Below are 26,471 nucleotides of genomic sequence, written 5' to 3' on the forward strand. Positions count from 1 at the left end.
AAGTAAGGGTTCAATGAAGACCCAAATAACACAAGCACTTAATGTGCAAGAGCGAAAAGAACAACATCTTAATGAATAACATAAGCACTAGATGTGTAAAAGTACTTTTTTATTTAAAAGGCATAATAGAAAAGCACATGCATATAAATGATCAAGAAAGTAGCTTCATAATGCATGACACTTCAAGAAAAAGAATACATACCGAATAATTTGAAGAAAGAAAAGAGAGACAACGAATACTTCAACATTTTCTTGAAGTTTCTTGAGTGACACGCTTCCCGATGCACCGAAGAACAACTCGATCACAACCTCGCTCTGATACCATGTTAGAAAATGACCTTGAATGCAATAGGTTCAAAAATGAACCGATAAACACGCACATAAAGTGCAAATACACAAACCCACTAAGGGGTAACCAAATGCACATAAAGTGCAAACTCATAAACCCCACAAAGGGGTGAAGCCAAAATGGCTAAAAAGAATGAATCTTTATTAAGGGAGAGGGTAAAAACCTTTACTTACAAAGCAGGGGAGAACCCCTATATATATAAGATGGAAAAGCACTAAAAAGGGAGCCATTGAGGCACCCACTCATAGACGTTGGGGAGCCCCAACGGTCATATTAGTGACCGTTGGGGACCCCAACGTCTATTAAAGTGCCCCCCCCCCCCAATGATCCCAAAAACAAAAAGGTAAAAAATACAAAAAAGAAATAAAGAAGAAAACCCTAAAAATAAAATTATATTGTGAAAAAACCAAAATACCCTTATCGGGTATTTTGGATAAAACAGAAATATATATATATGAAACATAAAATTACATCAATATTTTAACAACCCATTCTTGCTGACTGGAAAGGAAGACAACGGCAGGGGCATCGCCCCTGCCTGCCAGCTGGTGATGAAGGCAGCAGGGGCGTCACCCCTGTCGGCTGGCCGGAAAAGAAAAGAGAATGGGAGGGGTTGTGCCCCTTTCTGCATCCCAGGGGTCCACCAGAAAGGGGGTGCAGCCCCTTCCTTTGTGACCGAAAGCAGAGAGGGGCTCTGCCCTGCCCCTACGTACAGAGGGAACAGGGAGGGCCCCAACCCCTCTCCTGCAATCGGAGGGAAACAAGGAAGGCTTGGCCCCTCCCCTGTGTACAAAGGAAGCAAGGAGGGGCTCGACCCCTCCTCTGCGTACAGAGGAAGCAGGGAGGGGCTCGACCCCTCCCCTGCAAACAGAGGAGAACAGGGAGGGGCTCGGCCCCTCCCCTACAAATAGAGGAAAACAGGGAGGGGTCGAGCGCCTCCCCTGCGTAAAGAAAAGGGGAAAGCAGGGAGGGGCTCGGCCCCTTCCCTACCACCCCCATCAAGAGAGAGAGAGAGAGGGGGGAGGGCGGAGGCGCCCGCCCCTCTGTCGCACATAGAGGGAGGAAGGAGAAGACAACGAAGAGAGGGAGGAAGGGAGGTTACCAGGGGGAAAGCGTCGGCGTTAGCAGCCCAACGAGGTCATCGAAGGGGGAAGAGGGTCGGGCGACGTCGGGTGCCCGGCGAGGTCGCCGGAGGGGGAACGAGGACTAGACTCCTTCGCTAAACCGAGGAGGACAAGGGAGGTAGGAGGCGAGCGAGGAAGAAGGGGGACGGTAGCTGGGCTGCCGGCAGCAGGTGGCCAGACGCGGGGGGGGGGGGGGGGGGGGGTCGGCGGCGAGCTGCATAGGACGAAGGGGAGAAGGGGGTGTCAGGCGAACGAGGGGAGAGAGAGAGAGAGTGGGGGTGAAGAATTTCTCGAATGAGAAACCCTCACCCCCTGCGTGCTTTAAATAAGCACGGGGGAAGGGTGTCGGGTACCTGGGTTCGGGTCCAAGTTGGATCCGGATCCGACCCGGGTCCAAAAAAATTGTATACGCCTTACACATATAGGGTTTGGTCCGGGTAAACCCAACCCATTAATACCCTAACTCCACCTCTCTCTCTCTCTCTCTCTCTCTCTCTCTCTCTCCACAAGAGGAGAAGAACAAGAAGAAAAGAATAACAAGAATAAGGCACCTCTCTCTCTTTGTTTCTCCTCTTTTTCTTACTTTTCTTTCTCTCGATCTCTCTCTTCTTATTCTTCTCCTCCTCCTCCTCCTCCTCCTTGCCTTTCACTGACATAAAAAATGAACAAAAATGACCCGCACCCAGGGTTTTTTACCGCACCTGGTGCAACACCCACACCTGTGTTGCGTCGACGCGGCAGCGGCCTATTAGCCAAGTCCCTGTGACATAGATAGAAAGGTTTCTTTACTTGATCTATCATTTCAATCTAAATGACAACACTAATAACATATAAATTTTTAATCAATTAAACAATAGAATAGATGTCTCTCCCTCTGTCCTAAGCTTATCAAAATCCCCATATTTGTGTCCTACATCCATGCGATGTAGATTATATTATGTTCCTAGTGTTGTCATTTATTTATCGATTTGATTCTACAAATTTGGAAATTGAAATCAAATCTTGCAGTCTACCTATATAGTTACAGTGATGTCCTAAAAGTCTACAGCTACATTTGTGCTTCAACACTAATACATTTTTCTTCTTTTCATTTTCTTATACTTTTTCAAAGTTTCTTGTGTGTGTGGGTGTGTTCAAGGTTTACCCTTGTTAAATAATGATCATAAACAAACACTCATCTTTTAGCAGTTCCCTAGCCTGAAGCATTTCAGCTGTATAAAACACATTAGTATCAGGAGATAGACGGGAATATCAAAATATAACATGCCTTGACACTAACCAATGACAGGTGACAATCCAACCAAATATAAGAGACTTTCAAACAGAATATTCCAGTCCTATCATAAGTAGCAATAAAATTTGAACTAGGAGGACTAGAAACCTATAAGCATCCAGCATGTATCTGCCACCTACAAGAAGAAGAAGAGATTACCAAGCCTTGAAGTTGAGATATTTTGACAGTTCATAATATGTATATCCAGCAGAACCATAGGCAGCTTCCTTGAGAAGCAATGCAGGCGTTACTTTAGATTCTATTGCTGAGCATCCAGTCATTGCTTCATGAAGAATGGAAACCACAAAAGGGCCCAGAAGCTGGACAATGTAAGGTCATGAAAGCGAATTACTCCACAAATAGGTACAATTTTTGATAAACTTGTCTAAGTAATGTTTACAACCTAGGACTAACTACTTTGACAAACTAGAAGATGAACAATGAATCAGTGAGTTACAGAAACATACATTACTATGGTTTTCAAATAAAGTAATGAACAGAGCTTCAGCACAAGGCCTAAGTTTTTCAGTTTTCTGCAACAAATCCTGCTCATGATGAAAGCTTTCTGGATCTCGATTCCACTCCTCTAAGTCATTTGCTGATAAAAGAAAATACCTAGCAAAAGGTTAACATATGTTACTATTACCAGATGCTTCTTTACTTTTTTCCATATCATAAGAGCTTGATTACAAAAAGTTAAAAACTACTAAATAAATGAAACAAAAGCCTCAAGCAAAGGAAAAAGGACTCAAGAAGAAGCAAGAGAGCACTCATATACAGGATGCATGTTGTAAATTACATAGAGTCGGTGAGCATGTTTAGTGCAAATAAGCAATTGTTCAAGACAGTCACGGGCCTACTTCTTCAATAGGCCAGTGCGGTGTGACGGACCTTCCTTACCGCCACAAGCATTTCCAGTCTCTCGCTTACTGTTGCGAAAGCTTTGATTATAGAGAATGAAAGAGAAGAGAGGGAGAGAAATTGCAATTACTTTAAGGTAATCACAATGAGGGTGAACAAAGAAAGCTCAATGCATTTTCATTCATTCACAATTTTGCCCGTAGGCTCATTACAGTTCAAATCTATGGGCTAACCCTTCAGAGTATTGATCAACCTCAACCAAAATGCAAGGGTGGCCCGGAAAAAGTTACAAGTGACTCAACACTTACATCATGACTCAACCAAAGCAAAACAGACTCTAGACACAACTGTACAAAGTAGGTCATAGGGGAACAAGCTCCCCCTTCAAATCATGTGCCGCCCTCGGCGTCATCTATTTCATGGTAGGCCCTGACTTTATCCGGATAGCGGCTCTTCATCTAGAATGTTGGCTCTCACGTCAGTTCCATTGTCTCCTCCCACTGCACAAAATATTTCATCGCTTCGCCCAAGTAGTTGACCTTGTTGTGAAAGATCTTGCTGAGACGCTTCTCGGCCTCTTGTGTTGCCGAGGCCCTCTGCAAGATAGGAGCGCGTTATGGCACGCTACGTTCTGGATCCCCATCGTCCGCATAGAACAATTTTAGGTTGGACATGTGAAACACCGGGTGCACCTTGAAGTCCGAGGGCAGGTCCAGCTTGTACACTAGTTTATCCACTTTCTTGGTGATGGTGAATGGTCCCTCGTACTTCCTGATCAATCTACGGTGCCGCCCACGGAAAATGCCTATGTGATCCGGGTAAAGCTTCACCAACACCTGGTCCCCAACACAGAACTCAGCAAGTTGACGACGTTTGTCCGCCCACTTCTTCATCCTCTTAGCCGCCTTGTGCAGAAATGTCTTTGCCAACTCGGCTTGCTCGTGTCAATCTCGAACAAACTAATAGGCGAAGGATGGCCTTCCCTTCTCCTGTACGGCTAAAGTATGTGGGGTCAGCGGTTGCTGCCCCATGGCTATCTCGAACGGGTTGTGGCCTAAAGACTTACTTTTCTAAAGATTATAGCATAATTGGGCTATGTCTAGGAGCTTCACCCAGTCTTTCTGATTGACACTAACAAAGTGCCTGAGGTATTGCTCCAACAGTCCGTTGATGTGCTCCGTCTGTGGGTGGAAGCTTGTTAAAAATAGCAGATCAGAGTCGAGTAACCGAAGCACTTCACTCCAGAACTTGCCTGTGAAGCGAGCATCGTGATCGCTCACAATGATTCTTGGTATACCCCAGTGCTTTACAACATGCTTGACGAACAGCGTTGCAGTCCTATCTGCGGGGCACTCCTTGGAAGCTGGGACGAAGATGGCGTATTTAGAGAAACGATCCACCACCACCAAGATGGAGCTGAAGTCATCTACCTTTGACAGACTAACAATGAAGTCCATAGAAATGCTTTCCCAAGGACGTTCTAGAATAGGAAGAGGCTCAAGGAGGCCAGCAGTCTTCTGGTTGATCTCCATGTCTTGCTGGCAGACGAGGCACGTTCACACATACCCCTCCACATCGTCTCTCATCTGCGGCCAGTAGTAGCCGCGCTCAAGGAGTGTTAAGGTCCTCTTTTGACCTGGATGACCGGCCCATAATGTATCATGGCATTCCTTAAGCAATTTGTAGTGAAGGCTTCCCCACCGCGGCACGAAGACGCGTCCCTCTTTTGTCACGAGGACGTTGTCCCGTAGTCAAAATCGTCGAGTCTTTTCCACTTGCACCAAAGAAACAAGGTGTTGCGCCGTCGGGTCCTGTTGCATTCCTTCGCGGATGTGGTCCAACAATGCGCCCTCCAAGTGAACTTCGGAAGGCTTCGCTTGCATCGCCGCTAGTTCCGCCTTGCGACTCAGAGCATCAGCAACAACGTTAGTCTTCCCCACCCTATACTCCAAAGCGAAGTCGAACTCAGCCAAAAACATTTGCCATCGAGCTTGCTTAAGCGTCAGCTTCTTCTACGTATGAAAAAAGCTCATGGCAACGTTATCCATCTTGACGACGAACTGGATACCCAGAAGGTAGTGCCACCATGTCCTAAGGCAGTGCACGATGGCCGGCATCTCACGTTCGTACACAGTGTAGCGCCTCTCCGTATCCTTTAACTTCTGACTCTCGTAAGCAATCGGATAACCCTCATGCATGACAACTCCGCCAATGGCGAAGTCTGAAGTATCTGTGTGGACTTAAAAGGGTTTTGTGTGGTCTGACAATCGCAGCACTGGTTCTCTCACCAAGGCCTTCTTCAAGCCATCGAAGGCATCTTGGCAGGCTCATGTCCAAAGCCATACCTGATTCTTCTTCAACAAATCCGTGAGGGGCACAACAATGAGGAAGTAACCTTCGATGAACCACTGATAGTAGTTTGCCAAGCCAAGGAATGATCGTAACTCTTGCACTTTGGTTGACGGACTCCATTTCTGAATGGCTCTTATCTTTTGTTGGTCCATGCGCAGCAAACCACGCCCCACAACGTGGCCAAGGAAGTTGATCTCCAACTGGCTGAAGAGACACTTCTCTCGCTTGACACATAGGTCATTCTCCATCAGTACCTGAAATAGTGTTCGCAAGTGCCCGACATAGATCACGATGTCATCAAGATAGACTACCACAAACTTGTCTAAGTAGAGGTAGAAGATCTTGTTTATCAATGTCGTGAATGTGGCCAGAGCATTAGTCAATCTGAATGGCATCACCAGGAATTCGTAGACACCATAACGAGTGACATAAGTTGTCTTTGGCTCATCACCATCAGCAATCCTCACTTGTCAGTAACCCGATTCCAAATCTAGCTTCGAAAAGACACGGGCACTGCCTAGCTGATCGAACAAGTCCGCTATCAGTGGTGACGGATACTTGTTTTTCATTGTGACCTTGTTCAATGCACGGTAATCCATACAAAGCCTTTTGGAACCATCATGTTTCACCTGAAAGAGCATAGAGGCACCAAAAGGTGCTTTCGAAGGACGAACGATGTAGGCTTCCAACATCTCGTCCAGCTGCCTGTGCGCAGCTCCTTCAATTCAATCGGTCTCATGCGATAAGGGGCCATAGTAAGGAGCTTTGCTCTTGGGGTCAACTCTATCTTGTGGTCGACCTCGCATCTTAGCGGCATACGCTTCGACAGTTTCGGGAGCATCACTCCTCGAAACTCCACCAATAGTGGGGCAAAGGTCAGCGACACTGCTGTTTCTACCTTCCCTTCTTCGGTGCGCACAACAACTAGGAATGTCTGCTCTTCCCACTTGACACCCTTCTTCAATTGCATGGCAGATAGTATTGAAGACTTACCTTTAACAGTAAGGCACTATACCGTGTGTGAAGAGTTTTGCCCCATGATCGTCAACGAGTTAAACTTCGACAGCATCATCACATTCTGGCTGCGAAGAAACTCTAGGGCCAAAATCATTCAAAAATCGTCAAGGGTCACCATTGAGAAGTTGGCTTTGTCGACCCAACTCCCAATTTGTATAGCCATATCTCTTGCTTCACCAAGGATGGGCTTGGCCTCAGAGTTCACCGTCTTGGTGGTCATCTGCTTTGGCCCGAGCTTCAAACCCAACCGCTCTGCCTCTTCCCATGAGACAAAGTTATACGTGGCCCCAAAGTCTACCATTGTCGTAGTAGACTTTCCATTTGCAATGACTTCTAAATACATGAGTTCTTTGCTAACTGGTATGCTTTCAACTGCACAACTTCTTACTGCATTGACTGACCACATAGATCTCATCCTTGGTTGCATGACCTCAGTGTCGCAAATCTCTACCTACACTGCATTGGTCTGCCCGCCGTCCTTCATGAGGCGCTTAGGACATTGCCTTGCGATAAGTCTACCGCCACAGAACCAACAAGTCACAACTCGGCCTTTGTTGTCATTATTGTTGTACTTCTTGTAATTCTGTTTTTTTTTTCGAAATGGTGTTGGGTCGATGCCTCACCCTTGTTGTCACACCAATCCTCCTTCGTGCCTCCATGGTCTGGCTTCTTCTCGGCCTTGGTCGACGAAGTGAAGAGCTTGCATTGAGTATCCACTAGGCACTCGACCATCACATACGCATCTTCCAAAGTCTCGGGATTGCTCATTTTCACTTCAGATTGTGCCCACGGTTGTAGTCTCACAATAAACCAGATGAATTTGTCTTCATCTGACATATTGAGTACTTCTAGCATGAGCTTCTAGAATATCTAACATAGTCTTGCAACGATCCAGTATACTTAAGTTCTGTCACCATCCGATAAACTTGCCTTTCTACATTCCTTGGCATAAAGTAGTTGTGTAGCTCATTTTTGAAGGCTTCAAAGGTATCAATTACGCAATGCCCTCTTTCAATGTTACTACATTTTCGTCTCCACCAGGCTACAACATCTCCATCGAACAAAACTGTTGCAGCCTTCACCCTGAGGTCTTCGGCCAATATGTTCTGAATATCCAGGTAGTCTTCTATCTGGAACAGAAAGTTCTCTATGGCCTTGCTATCCCTGGAACCATTGAATTTCGCTGGCCTCGGCACATCTATCTTTGATGGCCTATCGTCATTTTTGTCATTTAGGGTCACTGTCCGCTTCAAAGTATGATTCTTCAACTGAAGCTCCCATACTCAGGGTGGTCATTGTCGTATTCAGCGAAGTAGCATGTCTCATCAACAAGTTCACCTTCTCTCGCAAGATATTCACCTCATCATCCAGTCCTCCGAACGACTCAAATGCGCGTGAAATCGCTTTCTCATGAGAAGTCACATCAACCACCAGTTTATTGACAGTCTCGGCTATCTACTTATGGCCCCCAGGTGAACCCATCTCCTCAATCTCGGCGACTGCCTTACCTTTGTTGCTACACAAGTTGTATTGGGGCGCCACAATGTCTTGCTCACAAATCGCGGCCTGTCGGCCCGTCTCTCGACACCGGCTCTGGAGTCCCTTCCCCAACTCGAGAACGGGCTCTGGTACCACTTGTCACGGGCCTACTTCTTCAATAGGCCAGTGCAGTGCGACGGTCCTTCCTTACCGCCGCAAGCCTTTCTGATCGCTCGTTTGCCGTTGCGAAATCTTTGATTATAGAGAGTACAAGAGAGCGAAAGAGAAAAGAATAAGAGAAATTGAAATCACTTGAAAGTAATCACAACGAGGGTGAACAAAGAAAGCTCAACACATTTTCATTTATTCACAATTTTGCCTGCAGGCTCATTGCAGTTCAGATCTACGGGTTAACCCTTTAGGGTATTGATCAACCTGAACCAAAGTGCAAGGGTGGCCCGAAGAAAGTTACAAGTGACTCAACACTTACCTCATGACTCAACCAAAGCAAAACATACTCTAGACACAATTGTACAAAGTAGGTCACAGGGGAATAAAGACAGTGTGCCTAATAAATTGTAGTTCTAATGCCCAAAACTGAAAGGGTCAGCTTGTCAATATGCAAAATGTAGCAACCATAGGTTTCACGTTTGTTGTGTGTAAGGGATTGAAAAACTGATGGAAATGAAAATTGAGAATGCTTAGAACCACTAATTGCTCCCAAATTGGGTGGCTGATACCCAGAAGAATGCTGATATGATAACAGTTGCATATATATTGCAAAGAGACCAACGCTAATTCATTTCAATTCTTCCCAGTCAAACAAAAATCCAGCATTAGACTCCCAACATGTTCAGAATTGCAGTTGGCATGCATATATCATAGTTTGTTGAAGTGGTAGCTTTATTCCATTGCTCTGTGTAAAACTATCATTAGATGCATGCCAGTAATCTCATCATTGACCATATATTTAAGCATGTTTACAATTTCAGATTCACAGCTTAACATCAATTCAAAACTTGCCCAAAAATTTGTAGTTTTCTCTCTCCATGTGGAAAAGTGTAAGAGCTATAAGCTAGGAACGTCAATTATGCACCTCACTAATCCTATTTGACAGCACTCTGTGGTTTTACGTTTTGACACTTACAATTCATTCATCATGATACTTTTGCCAAAACCAATTCACTCTTCAGCGCTGATATGACCAACAAAATGGTGTTTGACAAAATCTCCTACAACTTGATTGAAACAAGCAAGAAAGGACCCCAATCCGACACAACCCCTAAAAACAGATGCTTAAATAACATATAAATCATTGAATTGCATTCCTACATGCAACAAAATAATATTAAGAATTATCATGCATCAAGTGAACAAAAACAGGATTTACATTTTAGTGTCATTACACACACATTTTCCTGTTGACGTGCACAAATTAGCAGTAAAATCATCCTAAGTTCTTATTTACTTTCTAACAAACAAGAGACCATATCACTAGAAGAAGTTGACAAGGGGAAAGCAATAAAATGTTTCTTCTCCACAGTCTCCTCCAAAGAAATAAATAACAAACAAATAAAGGAAATAATTGCTTGAAACATTTGAAGAATGAAAAGAAAAACATTTTAGAACAAATTTCGTCATGAAACATTCATTTGAAGAAGAAACAAATATCACAAAGAAAAAAAATAAACATACTAGAACATTTACATAAGAAAGTGAGAGTACCGTCGTATCAGGATGTTGCACAAAAATACTATACGTTCACCAGTTAAAATAGAATTAAGAATAATGCCCACAACTTTAGCAAGATTTTTCTTTCTCTCCTCCACACTAGCCACATTCCCATTGATGACAGATCCAGTAATAATCGGTTTGTAATGCATACAGTCCACAACAGACATAACCATGACCATGCATTGAATCAAGAAATGCTCAGAAGCAACAAGTAATGGTTCTGGATTTATAACTTTATTCAAGCAGAACTCCATTATGGGCGACAGAACTTGCTCCTCACTAAATGAATAAGGATGAGTACCCTGAATCAAGACTAAAACCTTCATCATTTTACAACATGAAGTCTTAACAAACTGCACAAATTCATTATTTCCTTCCTGAAATGATAAATCTGCAAGAAAATAACAATGTTAGAGGGGATATTGTAGGTTCTGCAGTGTATCTTAACAATGAATTGAACTTATTCCATCATCTGCATGTTAAGATATCTACAAAGCAGTTTCTAGATAACAAGCAAGTTTGAGAGAATGGAGGCACCTAACAAAGCATAATTCAGTGCATCAAAATTGAACTAGATTCTGCATTAATGTTACAATTATCTAGATTCTGTTTAAGCAACAAGAATAATCAACCTATCGAGAATCCAAGATGCAAAAGAAGTACCTTATTTGAATAATTAATAAAAGGAGTTCTTCAAATGCAAAATACATCATTATACAACACAATATATAATACAGTGTACCAATTTATAGATTTCATTGAACACAGATATTGGTCGACCTACTAAACCCAGCATATTGACTCTCCAGAGAAAAAGAGAAAAAAACACAAAACTCACGATGATATCAAAGAGAGGTTGCAGAAGGACAACCAGAAAAGGACATCAGAACATTGTTAAGAAATCAGTCAAAAAGGTTGGACACGTGAACACGAGGTAGTGAAATTAACCACCTTAAGTTATTCTTGGAAATATAACAACATTCCATCTCTCCAAGCATTGACTATTCTTAGAATGTCCTATCAGTAGCAGCACAGATGGCACTCTTATCATGAAACTGCTAAGGTAGAATTAAAAGCCAAAGCTAGTTATCTTCAAGAAACCTCCTAAGCCAAACAATCTCAATGTTCATGAAGAGCATGGTGGTATTTAGCTTCAAGAGCAAAACGAGAAAACAGGCTGCATTTTGTAGAAGCAAGCTACAAAAGCACCCGCAAATATGCAAATCGCAATAACCATCTGTGACAACACCACCACATTCTGCATCCTGATTGTCAAATGCAAACTGAAGATGGCAAAGGAAGATCCAAAAAATTTTATGACAAACATGTGCTGATTGCATGTTTCTTTATCTAAGGAAGCTATTATCAATGTACCTCACATCTTTTGAACTAGTTACCAACAAACGCGATACTTCCCACTAGGTCGATACATCTTGCAATCCGAATTACACATTCAATTAAATTGTTAAAACCGCCTTGTGATTCTTTCATAACAGTATATTAGTAATTGTGTAATTGGCTCCTGTTATAAAATTTCATGTGCACCAGTGAAAGAGAGTTCGAAAACTAATGTTGACTAAAACTAGAAAAGGATGACAGTCTCATCATTTTAAATTAGTGCCCAAAACATTATCATATTAATCGTTGCATATCATCAAACCTTACCCTAACCAAGGTTATCAGACTAGGAAGCGGAAGCGGGAAACTAAACGATAAGCGGGAGCGAGAAGCGAGATATTTTAAAATTTATAAGAAGCGAGAAGCAAGAAATCAATTCAAAAGCACAAATAGGAATAGAAAAGGAAGTGACATGGAATTGAATGGGAAGCAAAATACTAATTGAACAACACTAGAATAAAAACTAAAATAAAAATGACGATTCTTAAATTTCATAATTTTGAAGTGTAAGAATTAAATTCTTTTTAAAATCTAAAAATAAAGATTGCCAAGTTAGAGAAAGCACATAGGAAGTGAGTGGGAAGTGTGAAAGCACATGGAAAACATGAATATAACTGTGGCAGAAGCACATGGAAAACATGAATATAAGTGTGACAGAAGAACATAGGAAGCATGTTGATAAGTAGGAAAAAATGTGTCGGAAGCATAGGAGAAGCGTGGGAGAATCGAGATTCCCATCAAGTTTTGGAAGTGAGGAATTTCACACTTCCGAAGCCAGTTTTTGGGAAGCACGCTTCCCACCTACCAATGAAGCTTCCAGTAACTCTGATTCTAACTACATCAGAGCTACAACAGCTTACTATGTCATGGTCCTAAGACTATTACAAGAAATCAAATGCAATTGGGCTGAAACAAAACAAGCAAGAGGACAATTGTAATGAAACAAGATGTGCACAATAACAATGCCAACAAAGGGCTACACAAGTGCACAAATACAATATGGTCTCTAATGGACCGATAACAATCTCATAAAAGAGACATACAAAAACACGAATTTCACAACAGCACAATGGCACAAATTCCACATAAGCACAATGTAAAAACTGAATTTTATATAATAGCCAATAAACTTAGAAAAGCTTAGCTTACATATAGTGAGACTCTATTTATAGAGCATCACATATAATGAGAGGGAGGCAGTCCAACTAGTAACGGTCACATTTGACTTACTACAAAAAAGACTCAATAGTCCCTATTGGACTGTACTATATTACATGCCATTAAATGATGAAAATACCCTTGATATACATATATTGGTTAGGTATACAATTATGTACACCGTATTTTAACACTCCCCCTCAAACTTACGGTGAGATCACCGAAAGTTTGCTAAGAAGATACAAAAATCTTGGTCGAAGAAGAACTTCGGTGAAGAAGTCCGCAATCTCAAACTCGGACTGAACATATGGTAAAGTAATCGTCGCCTTCAAGTATTCTTCTCGAACATAGTGGCAATTCATCTCAATATGTTTCGTACATTCATGAAATGTGTGATTGTTGGCTATACATATGACACTTTTGTTATCACAACATAATTTTGAAGGTTCTCAAACATCAACACTCATATCTAAAAGTAATGATCTCATCTACACGACCTCGGTTGTTGTTGTAACTATCGCCCTACATTCAACTTCTGTGAAAGATAAAGACATTTTTTATTGTTTTTTACGTCTCCAAGAAATGAGGGAATCACCTACAAACAGACAAAAACTTGTAGTTGAGTGACAGCTATTGGGATCTCTTCCCCAGTCAGAATCAGTATAACCAATAAGATTTAAAGATTATGAAGAGGATAAGAATAGCCCTTTAGATATAGTTTCATTGATATATCGAACTATTCTTAACATGGCACTCATGCGAACTGATATAGGCGCATGTTAAAACTGACTTGCAATATGTATTGTATGCACAATATCTGGCCTGGTAATAGATAAATACATTAATGATCCAATGAGTTGTCTATAAAGAGTTGGATCATCCAATAAAACTTCGTCTTCAACTCCCATTTTAGCATTTATCACTTAAAGAGTCTCAGCATATTTTGTATTTGTGGTTCTCGAACGCACAACAATATCAGCTACAAACTTTATTTGAAACAAAATATACCCTTTTGGTGAGTATGCTACTTCAATTCCTAAAAAATATCTCAAAAAAACAAGGTCAGTCATATCAAAAGATTTCTTAAGCATAATCTTAATTCTTTCAATTTCCTTCTGATCATTCTCAGTAATGATCTTATCATCAACATACAAAAGCACAATGATAAGGAAGGTGCTTGTAAACTTTATAAAAAGAACAGTGTCAGTATAACAAGATTTAAATCCAAGATTCAACACAGTTTCACTAAACTGATCATATCATGCTTTAGGTGCTTGTTTAATCCCATATAAAGTTTTTTGAAGACGAAGAATCATTACGTTTTCAATAGTCAGACCAGGGGAAGGATCCATGTAAACTTCTTTATTTAAATTTTCATTTAAAAAAACATTCTTAACATCTAACTGATATATAGGTCATTTTTTAATGGATGCTACTGCAACTAGAGCCCTAATTGTGGTCATGCAAGCTACTGGAGTAAATGTTTCCTCAAAATCTATTACATATTCTTGAGAATATCCTTTTGCAACTAATCTTACTTTATATCTTTCTAGGGACCCATCACTCTTTGTTTTGACTTTAAATACCCATCTACATCCTATTGTCTTCTTTTTCTTAGGAAGATGTTGGACTTCCCAAGTATGGGCTTTGTGTAATGTATCTAATTCTATTTTCATAGCTTCTACCCGTTCTTTTATAGTTTTAGCTTCTTTATAGTTAAATGGTTCATGAATAAATTGCTAGAAGGCATGCCCCCTAGTTTAGAGAAAGGATTCATAGGAGACAAACCTATTTGGAGGCCTATACATCCGTTCAAATCTCCTAACACTAGACTCTTCAACATTTATTGGTTGACTATATTTTTCAAAAACACATGGATACTCTCCATTATCTCATCTAAAGTATTATAAGATGTTATGAGTTGGTTCTCTTTCTTCACTTGGTCCATTATCTGATTCAAAATCATCAATATCATCATTATCAATAATTTCATAATTTGATTTAGGTAACAAATCAAATAAAAAGGCATACTCGGATTCTTCCTTAGGTTTTTCAAGATCAAATCTATTTTTATTTTCAAGAAATGTTACATATCAAGAGACAAAGTTTATTATTTTTTGGATCATAGCATCGATGGCCTTTTTTATTTTTGCATATCCAAGAAAAATACATTTTATAGCTTTAGGAGAGAGTTTGTTATAATTTTCAAGAAGCATAAAGCATTTACATCTGAAGGCCCTTAGTCTTTTCAAATCGATAAAGTTTTTCAATTGGAGATTTGTTTTTCAAAGTTTGAGAACGCATTCTATTTATTAGATATACCGCAGTGAGAGCGGTTTCGGCCCAAAAAAATTGAAATTTCTTTTGAAATGAGTAGGGTCTTAGTAGTTTTAATAACATGACGAGCTTTCTTTCGGAAATACCATTTTGTTGGAAAGTCCTAGGACAATATCTTTGGCGTAAAATACCATGAGTTTTTAGATAAGATTGAAATTCATTTGAAAGAAACTCTCCCCCATAATCAGAGCGGAAGATTTTAATATTTGTTTTAAAATGATTTTTAACAAGATTATGAAAATGTTTAAAGCATGAAACAACTTTGGATTTGAGTTTAAGGAAGTAGATCCAAGTATGTCAACTAAAATCATCTATGAATGTAACATAACATGAATAACCAGCTTTTGACATAACGGGAGCGGACCCCGTACATCCAAATGAACTAATTCAAAGATTTCATTAGTCAAGAAAGTTCTAGATCCAAAAGGCATCATTTGCATTTTTTCAAGTATACAATCTTCACATTCAAATTGTTTATCCTTACAAAAATTTTCCAAAAAAAAAAATGAGATCATTTGCATATACTTGGGTGTCTTAATCTTTTATGCCAAAGATCTAAACTAATTTCTTTGATATGATTACAAAAAGAGTTTTTCGGTAAACATAAGGAATCCATATAGTAAAGATCTTCTCTTATATGTGAAAGAATGAAACCCTAATCTACGATGAGAGAAGAGAAGAGAGGGAGAGAGAAATTTCCAACTGAAAGGAGGGTTCAGTCAATCGTGACTGCCCTCTCATTCTATTTAACATAAAGTGTAAACATTAGGGTACGAAAATACCCTTTTACAAAATAATAATTTACAATACATGAACTGGATCTGGACCTGATCCATTATACAAATGGATCGGGTCAGACATACAATGAAGATAATAATGTCTTCTTTTCAGCCTCCCTCAAGTTGTGCATGGTGTTGGACCATGAACAACTTGTTCTTCAAAAACCAAAATCTATCCTTTGTTAACCCTTTAGTGAGGATATCAGCAACTTGTTCTTTTGTTGACACATACATGGGCTCAATCTCTTTGTCTTCAACCTTTTTCCTGATAAAATGTTGATCTATTTCAATGTGCTTTGCTCGACTATGGTGAATGGGATTGAATGACATGTTGATGGCACTTTGATTGTCACACAGCAACAGTGATCGAACAATCGGCTCTCTCATTTCAGTCAGAAGATGTCTTATCCATGTACCCTCGGCCGTGGCAGTGGCCATTGATCTGTATTCGGCCTCAGTGCTCGATCTAGCAACTGCCTTTTGTTTTCTACTGCTCCAGGATACCAAGTTTGGCCCAATGAAGCTGCAATAACCAGATACTGATCGTCGTTCGTCTGGATCCCCCGCCCAATCAGCATCAGCATAAGTAATAATCTCATGGCCCCCACCTGGATCTAATTCTTCCTTGCCTTTGTATACCAGCCCATCACCCACTGTACCCTTTAGGTAGCGAAGTATACGTTTGACTGCCTCCATATGTGACACACGAGGTTCATGCATAAACTGGGATACCTGATTAACTGAATATACTATGTCGGGTCTAGTAAAAGTCAGGTATTGCAACATGCCAACTAAACTGCGATACTTAGTGGGATCTCCATATATATTCCCTTCTTGTGAACTCAATTTCTGATGAATGACACTTGGAGTTGTTAACGGCTTACAATCTGTCATGCCTGCTCTGCCGAGAATGTCCAGCGTATATTTGTGTTGAGTAAGGGTCAGTGTATCATTTTTGTTATCAACTTCTACCCCAAGAAAATATCGCAGCTCTCCCAAATCTTTCATCTTAAATCTCTGATTTAATAACTTCTTCACCTGCTCAATGTGGCTTTTACAATTCCCTGTGATGATATCATCAACATATATCAACAGAAGGGTAGTAACTCCTTGTTCATTGTGAATGAATAATGAGTGATCCAGAAGAGACCTAGAAAAGCCATGCCGTTGTATTTCTAGAGAAAAACTGTCGAACCAGGAACGAGAAGCTTGTTTCAAACCATAGAGTGCTCTCTTTAATTTGCATACATATTTTTTGGCGTCTCGTTCTGCATATCCAGTGGGTTGTTCCATGTAGACCTCTTCTTTTAAATCCCCGTGCAGAAAAGCATTTTTCACATCCAGCTGGCTCAATGTCCATCCATGTTTAATGGCTAGACTCAACACAATACGAATAGTCCCCATCTTGACAACAGGACTAAAAGTTTCATCAAAGTCTTGGCCTTCCTCTTGTGTGAATCCCTTGGCTACCAGTCGAGCCTTGTACCTTTCGATGCTCCCATCTGGTTTATATTTTATCTTGTACACCCATTTTGACCCAACTACATTTCTGTTCAGTGGTCTAGGCACAATCTCCCATGTGCCACATTCATGTAAGGCCTCCATTTCTTCATTCATTGCTTCTACCCATCTTCTAGAGCTCGCAGCTTGATAGAACATAAGAGGCTCATCCTCTTTACTTATGGATGTCAAGAATAACTGAAAATCCATTGAAAATTTTTTATAACTTACCCACCTGTCAAGTGGATGTCGAATCCGTGAAGATCTTCTGATATCCATTTGCTGCGAAACGGATGATCCAGATGGATCCGTGTTCGAACAAGAAGTGAATGAGGGCTCTTTCTCTCGCCGAGTGTACACAATTCCCTTATACCTTGTTGGCTCCAAGTCATATGTGACAGTTTCCTCCGTTTGAGTCTCATTGGCTGAATCCTCATGTGGCTCATTCTGACTGCAATTTTCTGGACATTCTACTGTACCATTGGAGAAGAGTTCTGAATTTAACCATGGGTAGTATACCTCAATGCTGGAGCTTGAGTTATCAGTATCCACCATAGTTGAATTATTATCCTGATCAGCAAAGTTCATTTCATCGAAAATAACATTCCTTGATATTTTGACACGCTTACTCAGGGGATCATAACACCTGTACCCTTTGTAATCTTCGGCATATCCTATAAACCTGCATTTCAAAGCTTTATCTTGGAACTTGTGCCTGAGTGAGCTATCAATGTGCACATAACAAACAGACCCAAACACACGTAATTCATGATAATCAGGTTGTATGCCAAAAAGAGAAAAGTATGGTGACTTATTTTCTAAGATATTCATGGGCAAGCGATTTATCACATGAACTGTGGAGTGAAAGGCCTCAGTCCATAATAATGTAGGGAGATTGCTCCCGTGCATCATGCTCATTGCAGTCTCAACAATATGTCGATGCTTCCTCTCAGCAATCCCATTTTGTTGAGGTGTATAAGGGCAAGACACTCTTCTCTTTATCCCATTATGTTGAAGAAAATTAACAAAGTCACTCGAGGAGAATTCACCTCCTCCATCACACTGGAAATTAAGAATGTTGGTAGAGAAATGATTTTGAACGAAAGAGTGGAATTTCTGGAACAATCCAAAAACTTCTGATTTGTGCTTCATAAAGAATATCCAAGTATAACGTGAATAACTATCAACGAAAATAAGATAGTATTTACTGCCAGAAAAAGAAGTAATTGGAGCAGGACCCCAGACATCTGAACAAATGACCTCAAATGGCCTTGAAGCTCTTTTATTAATGGAAGCAAAAGGTAAGACATGACTCTTACATAGATGACAGCTAGAACATTTTGTATCAACGACTTCTGAACTCAGATTGGACTTAGGAATAAGATTATTCATGACAAGTTTTTCAATAAAATGGCGACCACAATGGCCAAGACGACTATGCCAAAGTCTTGGCTTATTACTTTCAGAAACATTAAATAAAAAATCAGAATCAAAGACTTGGTGAGGCTTCAAGGATGAATAGTTGGGATGAATGAAGGAAGGATCTTCTTGGAAGATGTACATGTTGCCCCATCGTTTTCCTTCAGCGAATGTCCTCCTCGTGCGAAGATCCTTGACATAAACAGAAGAGGGAGTAAATTCAACTGAAGCATTTGCATCATCAACAAGCTTTGAGACAGAAACAATGTTCTTTTGAATATTAGGAGCATGGATGACACTTGGAAGTTTAAGAGAGGACTTTGACATGTGTATAATGGCATTTCCAGTATGTGAGATGGCATGATGTGATCCATCTCCTGTGACAATGCTATTCTTTCCAACATAAGGTGTAAGAGTCAAGAGTTTACCTACATCACCTGTAACATGAGTAGCTGCTCCAGAGTCGACATACCAAGTTCCTTTGTCATTTTGTTTCATATTCAATCCTGCCAAGGCTGCCAACAACAACTCTTTTACTTCTCCATCCTTTCTAGCCTCTGCTTGTGGAGCTTTCCCTTTGTTTTGAGGATTAAACCAACAGTTCGCTTTAATGTGCCCTTTCTTGTTGCACAGGAAACAGGTGGGAATGGGTCTTTGTCCCTGAACATTGGGTGTTGAAAGTATGCCACGACCTCCATGGTTATTTCTCCCTTGTCCTCCTTTTCCTCGAAAAGAATTTCCTCTACCTTGACCATAACTCATTCCCATAGCCAGCACATCTTGTGTTCCGGAATTCCCATGAAAAGCTTCAGAGGAACCTTTCAGATTCATCTCATATTGCAGCAGTTTTGCACGAAGATCTTCAAACTTTGGAAGTTCTGGTAAACATAGTAAGGTTGTCGTCATAACATGATAATCTGGCCCCAATCCACTCAAGGTTTGTTGTACTTTATCTTTTTCACTGACGAGACACCCAACAACCGCCAACTGATCTGTGATACCTTTCATTTTATTCAGGTATTCTATAATAGACATGGAATCTTTCTTCAGCATTTGAAATTCTCGCTTAAGAAACATAATTCTTGCCTCAGAAATTTGTGAATATGTTTGAACTAACATATCCCACAGTTCCTTTGCCGAACAATCATCAGGAAGAGCAATAAGGACCTCCTGTGAAAGAGTTGAAGTGATATATGCCACTAGCGATTGATCTCTCTTCATCCAAGCAACATATTCTGGATTCTTGTGAAAAACAACAGATTGTTCGCCTTTATCATCCACCTTTTCTTGCGAAAGAAATTCTGGAGGCGGTGGGACCGATCCATCCAGATGACCAGAAAGGTCCTGACTTTTTATAAACGGAATAATCTGTCTTTTCCAGGTCAAGAAATTACAGTTATTCAATTTTTCAGAGACTAGTTGACCAAGAAAACTTGAGGACAGGCATGATTGCCCGTGAGTAAATTCCATTTGATGAATATGCTTGAACTGACACTTAGGTATGAAGAACAAAGAACTCGGCTAACAGAAAAAGACAGATAAGATATGACAGATGGCTAACAATGATTAGCAGGAAAAACAGCAGAAAGGAAAAGGAAATCACAGATCAAGAGATTAACAATGGTTAGCAGGGATTAAACCACAGATCAAGAGATTAAATGTAGGAAAAACAGCAGGAAAACAGCAGGGATTAAACCTGATGAACCTGATTTCACAAAGAAGCAATCACGGCTGAAAAGAAAACACAGATTGATGCTGTAACACACGGCTGAAAGAAATCACAGATTTTCTTCACAAAGATTTTCTTCACACAGATTCACGCTAGGTATTTACGGCTGATAAGTTCACTCTGCTGACGCTGGTGGATTCACGCTGGGATTTGCTCACGCAGACTCAGGCTGGGTTTTCTTCATGCAGACGCAGATTCACGCAGATGGGCTTTCTTCACGCAGGCTGGGCTTTCTTTCTTCACGCAGGCTGAAATCACGCTGATTCACGACCAGACATTCTTCACTGGGTATTTACGCTGGGTATTCACACCCAGATTCACGCAGATAGCTGATGCAGATCCACGTTGATGCAGATCCACGCTGATGCACACGCTGTGCTTTCTTCACGCAGATTCACGCAGATCCACGCCTTGCTTTCTTCACGCAGATCCACGCCCTGCTCTGATACCATGAAAGAATGAAACCCAAATCTACGATGAGAGAAGAGAAGAGAGGGAGAGAGAAATTTCCAGCTGAAAGGAGGGTTCAGTCAATCGTGACTGCCCTCTCATTCTATTTAACATAAAGTGTAAACATTAGGGTACGAAAATACCCTTTTACAAAATAATAATTTACAATACATGAACTGGATCTGGACCTGATCCATTATACAAATGGATCGGGTCAAACATACAATGAAGATAATAATGTCTTCTTTTCAATATGGCCTTGCCCAATCAGCTTTCCTGACTGGAGATCATGCACCCAACAAGCCTTAGATGAGAAGAATACTTTACACCCATAATCAAAAATTTGAAATACAGAAAAGACGTTTAAATCCAATTTTGGAATAACCCTCAAATTTGGAACAAAAAAATTTAAAATATTATTGAAGTTTTTTATACTTTTAACTTTCAAAGAAGTATCAACGGTTGACACACATGAAAAATATGAATTAGTGCAATCGGATAAAAGAGACTCATTATGAGTCATGTGAAAAGAGGCTCCCGAATCCAAAATCCAAAAAGACTTACTCGAAGGAGAAGAAGAGGAGATGGCGACACTGGATGTAGGAGTGGCTTTTAGAATTTGTGAGACGGCCTCCGCTATTTGGGCAATTGTTAAATCATTGAAGTTTCCCCCCTTGATTCCTGAGGTTCTTCACTTACAGCGGTCACCTTTTTGAGTTTGGGCAATCCGGTCTTATGTGTCCCGGTTCTTTACAATAGTGACAAGTAATGTTATCTCCCTTGTATCCTCCCCCATTATGTCCTCCTCTATCATGTCATCCTCCATTAAATTTTTTTCTAAAAGTTAGGAGGTTTATAAGTTTTTACAAAGCTTTTGGGTCTTGATAACCCAAGCACCTCATCACTAGACTTGTGCATTCCAAGCCTAATATATTCTTGACATATTTAAGCAAGAGCCTCACTTATATAAGGAGTTGATGTCCTATGAAGTAAAGACGACCTAACTTGCTCAAATTCCGATCAAAGACCATGAAAGAGAAGAGATTTTCTCTTTCCACTTGTTTTTTCATATCAATCGCCGAACTTTTCAATTTTGGTTCCAACATAGCCAATTCATCTCAAATAGGGGAAAAGAGACCATAAAAAATTCTTATACTCTTATCTCCTTGTTTGCTAGTATGTACCTTGTCTTGGAGATAATATAGTAAATCATATTCTTTTGAATGAATGTACTCTTTAAAAAGATCCATGCATCACATGCTTTTTTGAACTTGATAATGTTAGTAGTAATCTTGAACTCCATGGTATTCATAAACCATGAGAGTATTTGACCATGATTAGCCTTTCAATCCTCCATTTTGTCTTGTTATTCTTGCAAAGCCTTCCCTTTTTCTTTTTTTGGAAAGAGCTTTTATTTGATCTCCTTCTCTTCTCATTAGCTTTAGTTGGGGTTCATTAGTGGTTCCACTAACAAAACCCAAAGCTTTTTCCCCTTGATATGATTTTTTCATCGCGGTACCCCACATCAAGTAGTTGCTTGCGTTGAGCATGTAGGAGATGACGGAGGCAGATTCTCTTTAACCCATGCTAACAGTGAAGAAATTGGCTTGAAGTTGAGGAACAAAGCCTGAAGACCACCACCACCACCACAACAACAACAACAACAACAACTACGCCTTCATCCCAAAACAATTGGGGTGGGCGATATGAACCAACAAAGAAAATCATTATGGGTCTTCCACATGAATCCTTCTCCTCCATTCATTTCTATCCAATGTCATGTGCTCGGTGAGGTTCAAAGCATTCATATCCTTTCTTATCACCTCCATCCATGTTTTCCTAGGCCTACCCCGACCTCTTTTAACTAATATATTTTCCCATTTCTCCATCCTTCTAACTGAAGACCACCACCACAAAGAGGTTATTTTCAACACTACAAGGGCCCAAGGCTCTGATACCATGAAATGAAATAAGATGTGCACAATCACAATGCCAACAAAGGGCTATACAAGTGCACAAACACAATATAGTCTCTAATGGACTTATTACAATCTCATAAAAGAGATACACAAAAACATAAAGTTCACAAGAACACAAAGTGAAAAATGTATTTAGAATAACACCAAATATGCTTGTAAAAAAAACACTTAAACATTTACAAGAAGCTCTATTTATAGAGCAATACATGCTGTCAAAAAGGGAGAGAAGGGAGGCAGTCCATCAGTCATTGGACTGCCTCCAACGGTAAGATTTATGACCGTTGAGAGCAGTCCAACAAATTGTTGGACTGCTCCCCAACAGTTAAAACTGATTACATTATAAAAAGATAAATAAGAAAAATAAAAAAACAAAACGACTATACAGTCTCTGTTGGACTGTATTTAATACAATATATAAAATGATCAAAATACCCCTGATATAAATATATTGTACAAATATATGTATATCAGGTGTATATATACATATATACAATGTATTTTAACAGAGTCAGACAAGTATATCTGTGTCAGAACCAAGTGGATCTAGATGGAACAGCATTATGCATTGAACTCATGAATCAGAACCCACTCCAGATTGTACTTAAGTATACAGACTATAGGTGGGAACATCCAGGCAGAATGGCCTTTGATTTGGAACTAAAGAAGACTTTTCACAAGTGATAGTCCCAAGCCACAGTATTGCAATGGAACCAACACACCAAGAGGAGAGAGATCAATCTCCCAAAATAAACACAATATGAAGTAATTGACCTTTTCCTCTAGAATATTTTCCCTCCCATATTTCAAAAATTGGTAGAAGGATCTGGACACTCGTTAAGGTTAATGAACCACATATTTTGAAAAAAAAAAAGCCCTAGTGAAATGAGCAATGAACATAAGAACCAAAATTCAACAAGATATAAAAAAGAAGCTAAAGTGAAACGAGCATGAACTTAACAATCAATTTTCAGCAAACTGTAGATACAACTTTCATGCTAGACCTAGTATCACATGTTTATCTTGTAGATAAAAGCCTAAACATGAGACCTTCGAATACACTCAGGAACTAGCGAAACCAGGTAAAACTCAGGTGCGCCATGGTGTGCCTTGGCCGAGTCAAACTGGGTTTTGCTAGTTTTATAAATATAATTTTATATATATATGATAAATTTGATAATTTCTTTTACAAGCATTTTCTTAAATTGTGATAAATGGTGAAGTTTAATGCTTGTTTATTGTTTATTTTTTGTATTCATCATTTATCTTGATAGTTAGTCAGGGTGTATGTCAAACAATATATAGTCACAAACTAGCTTAGTCATTTGATTTCATATTACTATATGAGTAAACGTAGCCTAATTTTAGCTTGGCATTATCTTATTTGACTTATTGCTTGATTTTACAAGTAATCATGTTATTTTATAGCTTTTTTGCTATTTATATGATACTTAATGCACTAATATTACATAGAAAACTAAAAGTTAACAAAACCCAGATAGTCACTGAGTTGAGCAGCCCGAGTCACGAGTGACCCCTTGATGAGTCGATACCCAAGTCAGGGGTTTTCAAACAGTGCTTGGAATGGGACCATAGAAAAACATCACCAAATAATTTTATGTGGGAAAAGAATCCCATATAAAATGCTCAACAGAGAGATCATTGAAGATTTGAGAAGGATCCCATATAAAATGCTCATTAAAGTATAGATATGCATATATGTGTGTACTCATAATAATGTAATAGGTAAATACCCACTAGGGGTATTTTAGTCTGTTTACTTGTAAATAGTCGTGTTCATTAGGGACACTTTAGGTATTTTTCACCTTTTTCTTTTCTTCTTTTGTCAAGGGCATTACTGTCTTTGTAATGCCCTTGATAAAAGTGTCATTGGGAACACTCCAAATGGCTCTTTTTGGTCCCACTTTGTATATAAATAAGGGACGAATCCCCTCTTGTATTTATGCTGGTCCCAAGCACTTATTGAAATAAGATCTTATATATTTTATGTTCTCATTCTTGCCTACTAGTGGGTTTTGAGTGTATTTGTATCTTGCCCCATAAGCTGTCTTTGGTTGTGTATACTTTTGTGTGTTTGTAAAGACCATAAGTGGCATCCTATAGTTATTTCTTGTATTTCATGATATGGTATTAGAGCGTGAGGTATATTTAAAGGGAAGAAGCATTCATCAAGAATACGTGAAGGAGGAACGAGTGATCGTGAACTTCATTGCTTCGGAAAAGTGCGTCATAAACACTTCTTTCTATCTCCCCTATCTCTCTCTTCTCTCTAACATTGGCGGAAAAAAGAAGTGGTTACGGTTGTTCCTGTCAAATTTGATGGGAATAACTATAATACGTGGGCTACCGCCATAAAAATAATCTTGATCGGTAAGAAGTTGTGAGAATATTTTGATGGTTCCTTACCTGAACCTCAACCTATTCTCACCAAATCTATTTGTGGGGAAGAGAGTAACCAAAAAAGAAACTCTTAAGGAAAAAGAGACAGAAAAGGCTCTTTTAGACTACAAAAAGGCCTTTAAATAATGGTAAATTGGTCATGCCAAGGTTTTTTCCAATTTATGGGAAGCAAGTGTGAAGAACCTTGTAAAAATATTTAAGAGTTTGAAAGGGCTGATGTAACGTGGGTTTTTATCAAACAAACATACACACGCAAAATGATACCGCCCATAAATGGGAATTACAAGATGAGATTCACAGTTGCAAAAAGAAAAAAGGTAAAAAACACCTAAAGTGTCCCTAATGAACATTACTATTTACAAAAAGTAAAAGGACCAAAATACCCCTAATGGGTATTTACCTATTACATTATTGAGTGTGTGTGTGTATATATATACTTTAACACATACATGATAATAAAAAGGATGCAGTCATATTTTTTCACATTGCACTGTTTTTGTTGTTTACAAGTGTGACAGCCTAATTAGCTATCCTTCGTTTGGTTCTACAAACTGGATACATAAGTTTTTTTCGAATGTAATACTAAAACACATCATACAGTAAGGTCATAGCTCTTAGTGACAGGGTGAACAGTACGTGGCAAAGGAACATCTGAAACTTCAAAAAACAAATCAGTTGGCAAGGAGTTGATAATTGGAAAAATAAAACAAGTTGGGCTCACAACAACCCAGATAAAAACCTGAATCAGTTGAAAAGAAGCTTTTTTTTAGGCATGTAGCTAGAAGGAATCACTGTTTGTGGCTTCTTCGTTAGCATTATTTAAACTATGAGCAAAAGTGAAAAGACAAAAAAAAGGTAATTTGAGAAATTTCAGAAGCAGAGGAAAGACAAACTAAACCATGTTGATCACCATAAAAAATGATAAATGATGAAACATAAGCTAAGCAAGAAGAGAAAGTCAACACCAACATCCAGGTGAAACAGAAAAGTAATACCATTTCATAAACTTCACCACAAAAACTATTTAATAAACTAAATATCAAAAGATAGGAGAATTCCTTCAAGACGTCTCCACCATAATCGAGATACAAATATTACATCCAAGATCATGAACA

At 39.6% G+C, this 26,471-nt stretch overlaps 1 protein-coding gene across 3 annotated transcripts in view; it reads right to left on the reverse strand.

The window, feature by feature from the left end:
- The window catches only part of LOC149829217 (uncharacterized), a 126,567-nt gene that overhangs the window by 59,752 nt on the left and 40,344 nt on the right, over positions 1-26,471 (reverse strand). For all 3 annotated transcript variants that reach the window (XM_090017976.1, XM_090017975.1, XM_090017977.1), the window contains exons 8-10: positions 10,181-10,580; positions 3,214-3,361; positions 2,906-3,066 (exon numbers count right to left, since the gene is read on the reverse strand). In XM_090017976.1, the coding sequence (XP_089874102.1) occupies positions 2,906-3,066; positions 3,214-3,361; positions 10,181-10,580 (709 nt within the window). The remainder of the gene's footprint in view (positions 1-2,905; positions 3,067-3,213; positions 3,362-10,180; positions 10,581-26,471) is intronic.

This window comes from Nuphar pumila, chromosome 9 (genome assembly GCF_984573655.1).
Source record: "Nuphar pumila chromosome 9, dmNupPumi1.hap1.1, whole genome shotgun sequence".
In the NCBI taxonomy this organism is placed as follows: Eukaryota; Viridiplantae; Streptophyta; class Magnoliopsida; order Nymphaeales; family Nymphaeaceae; genus Nuphar; species Nuphar pumila.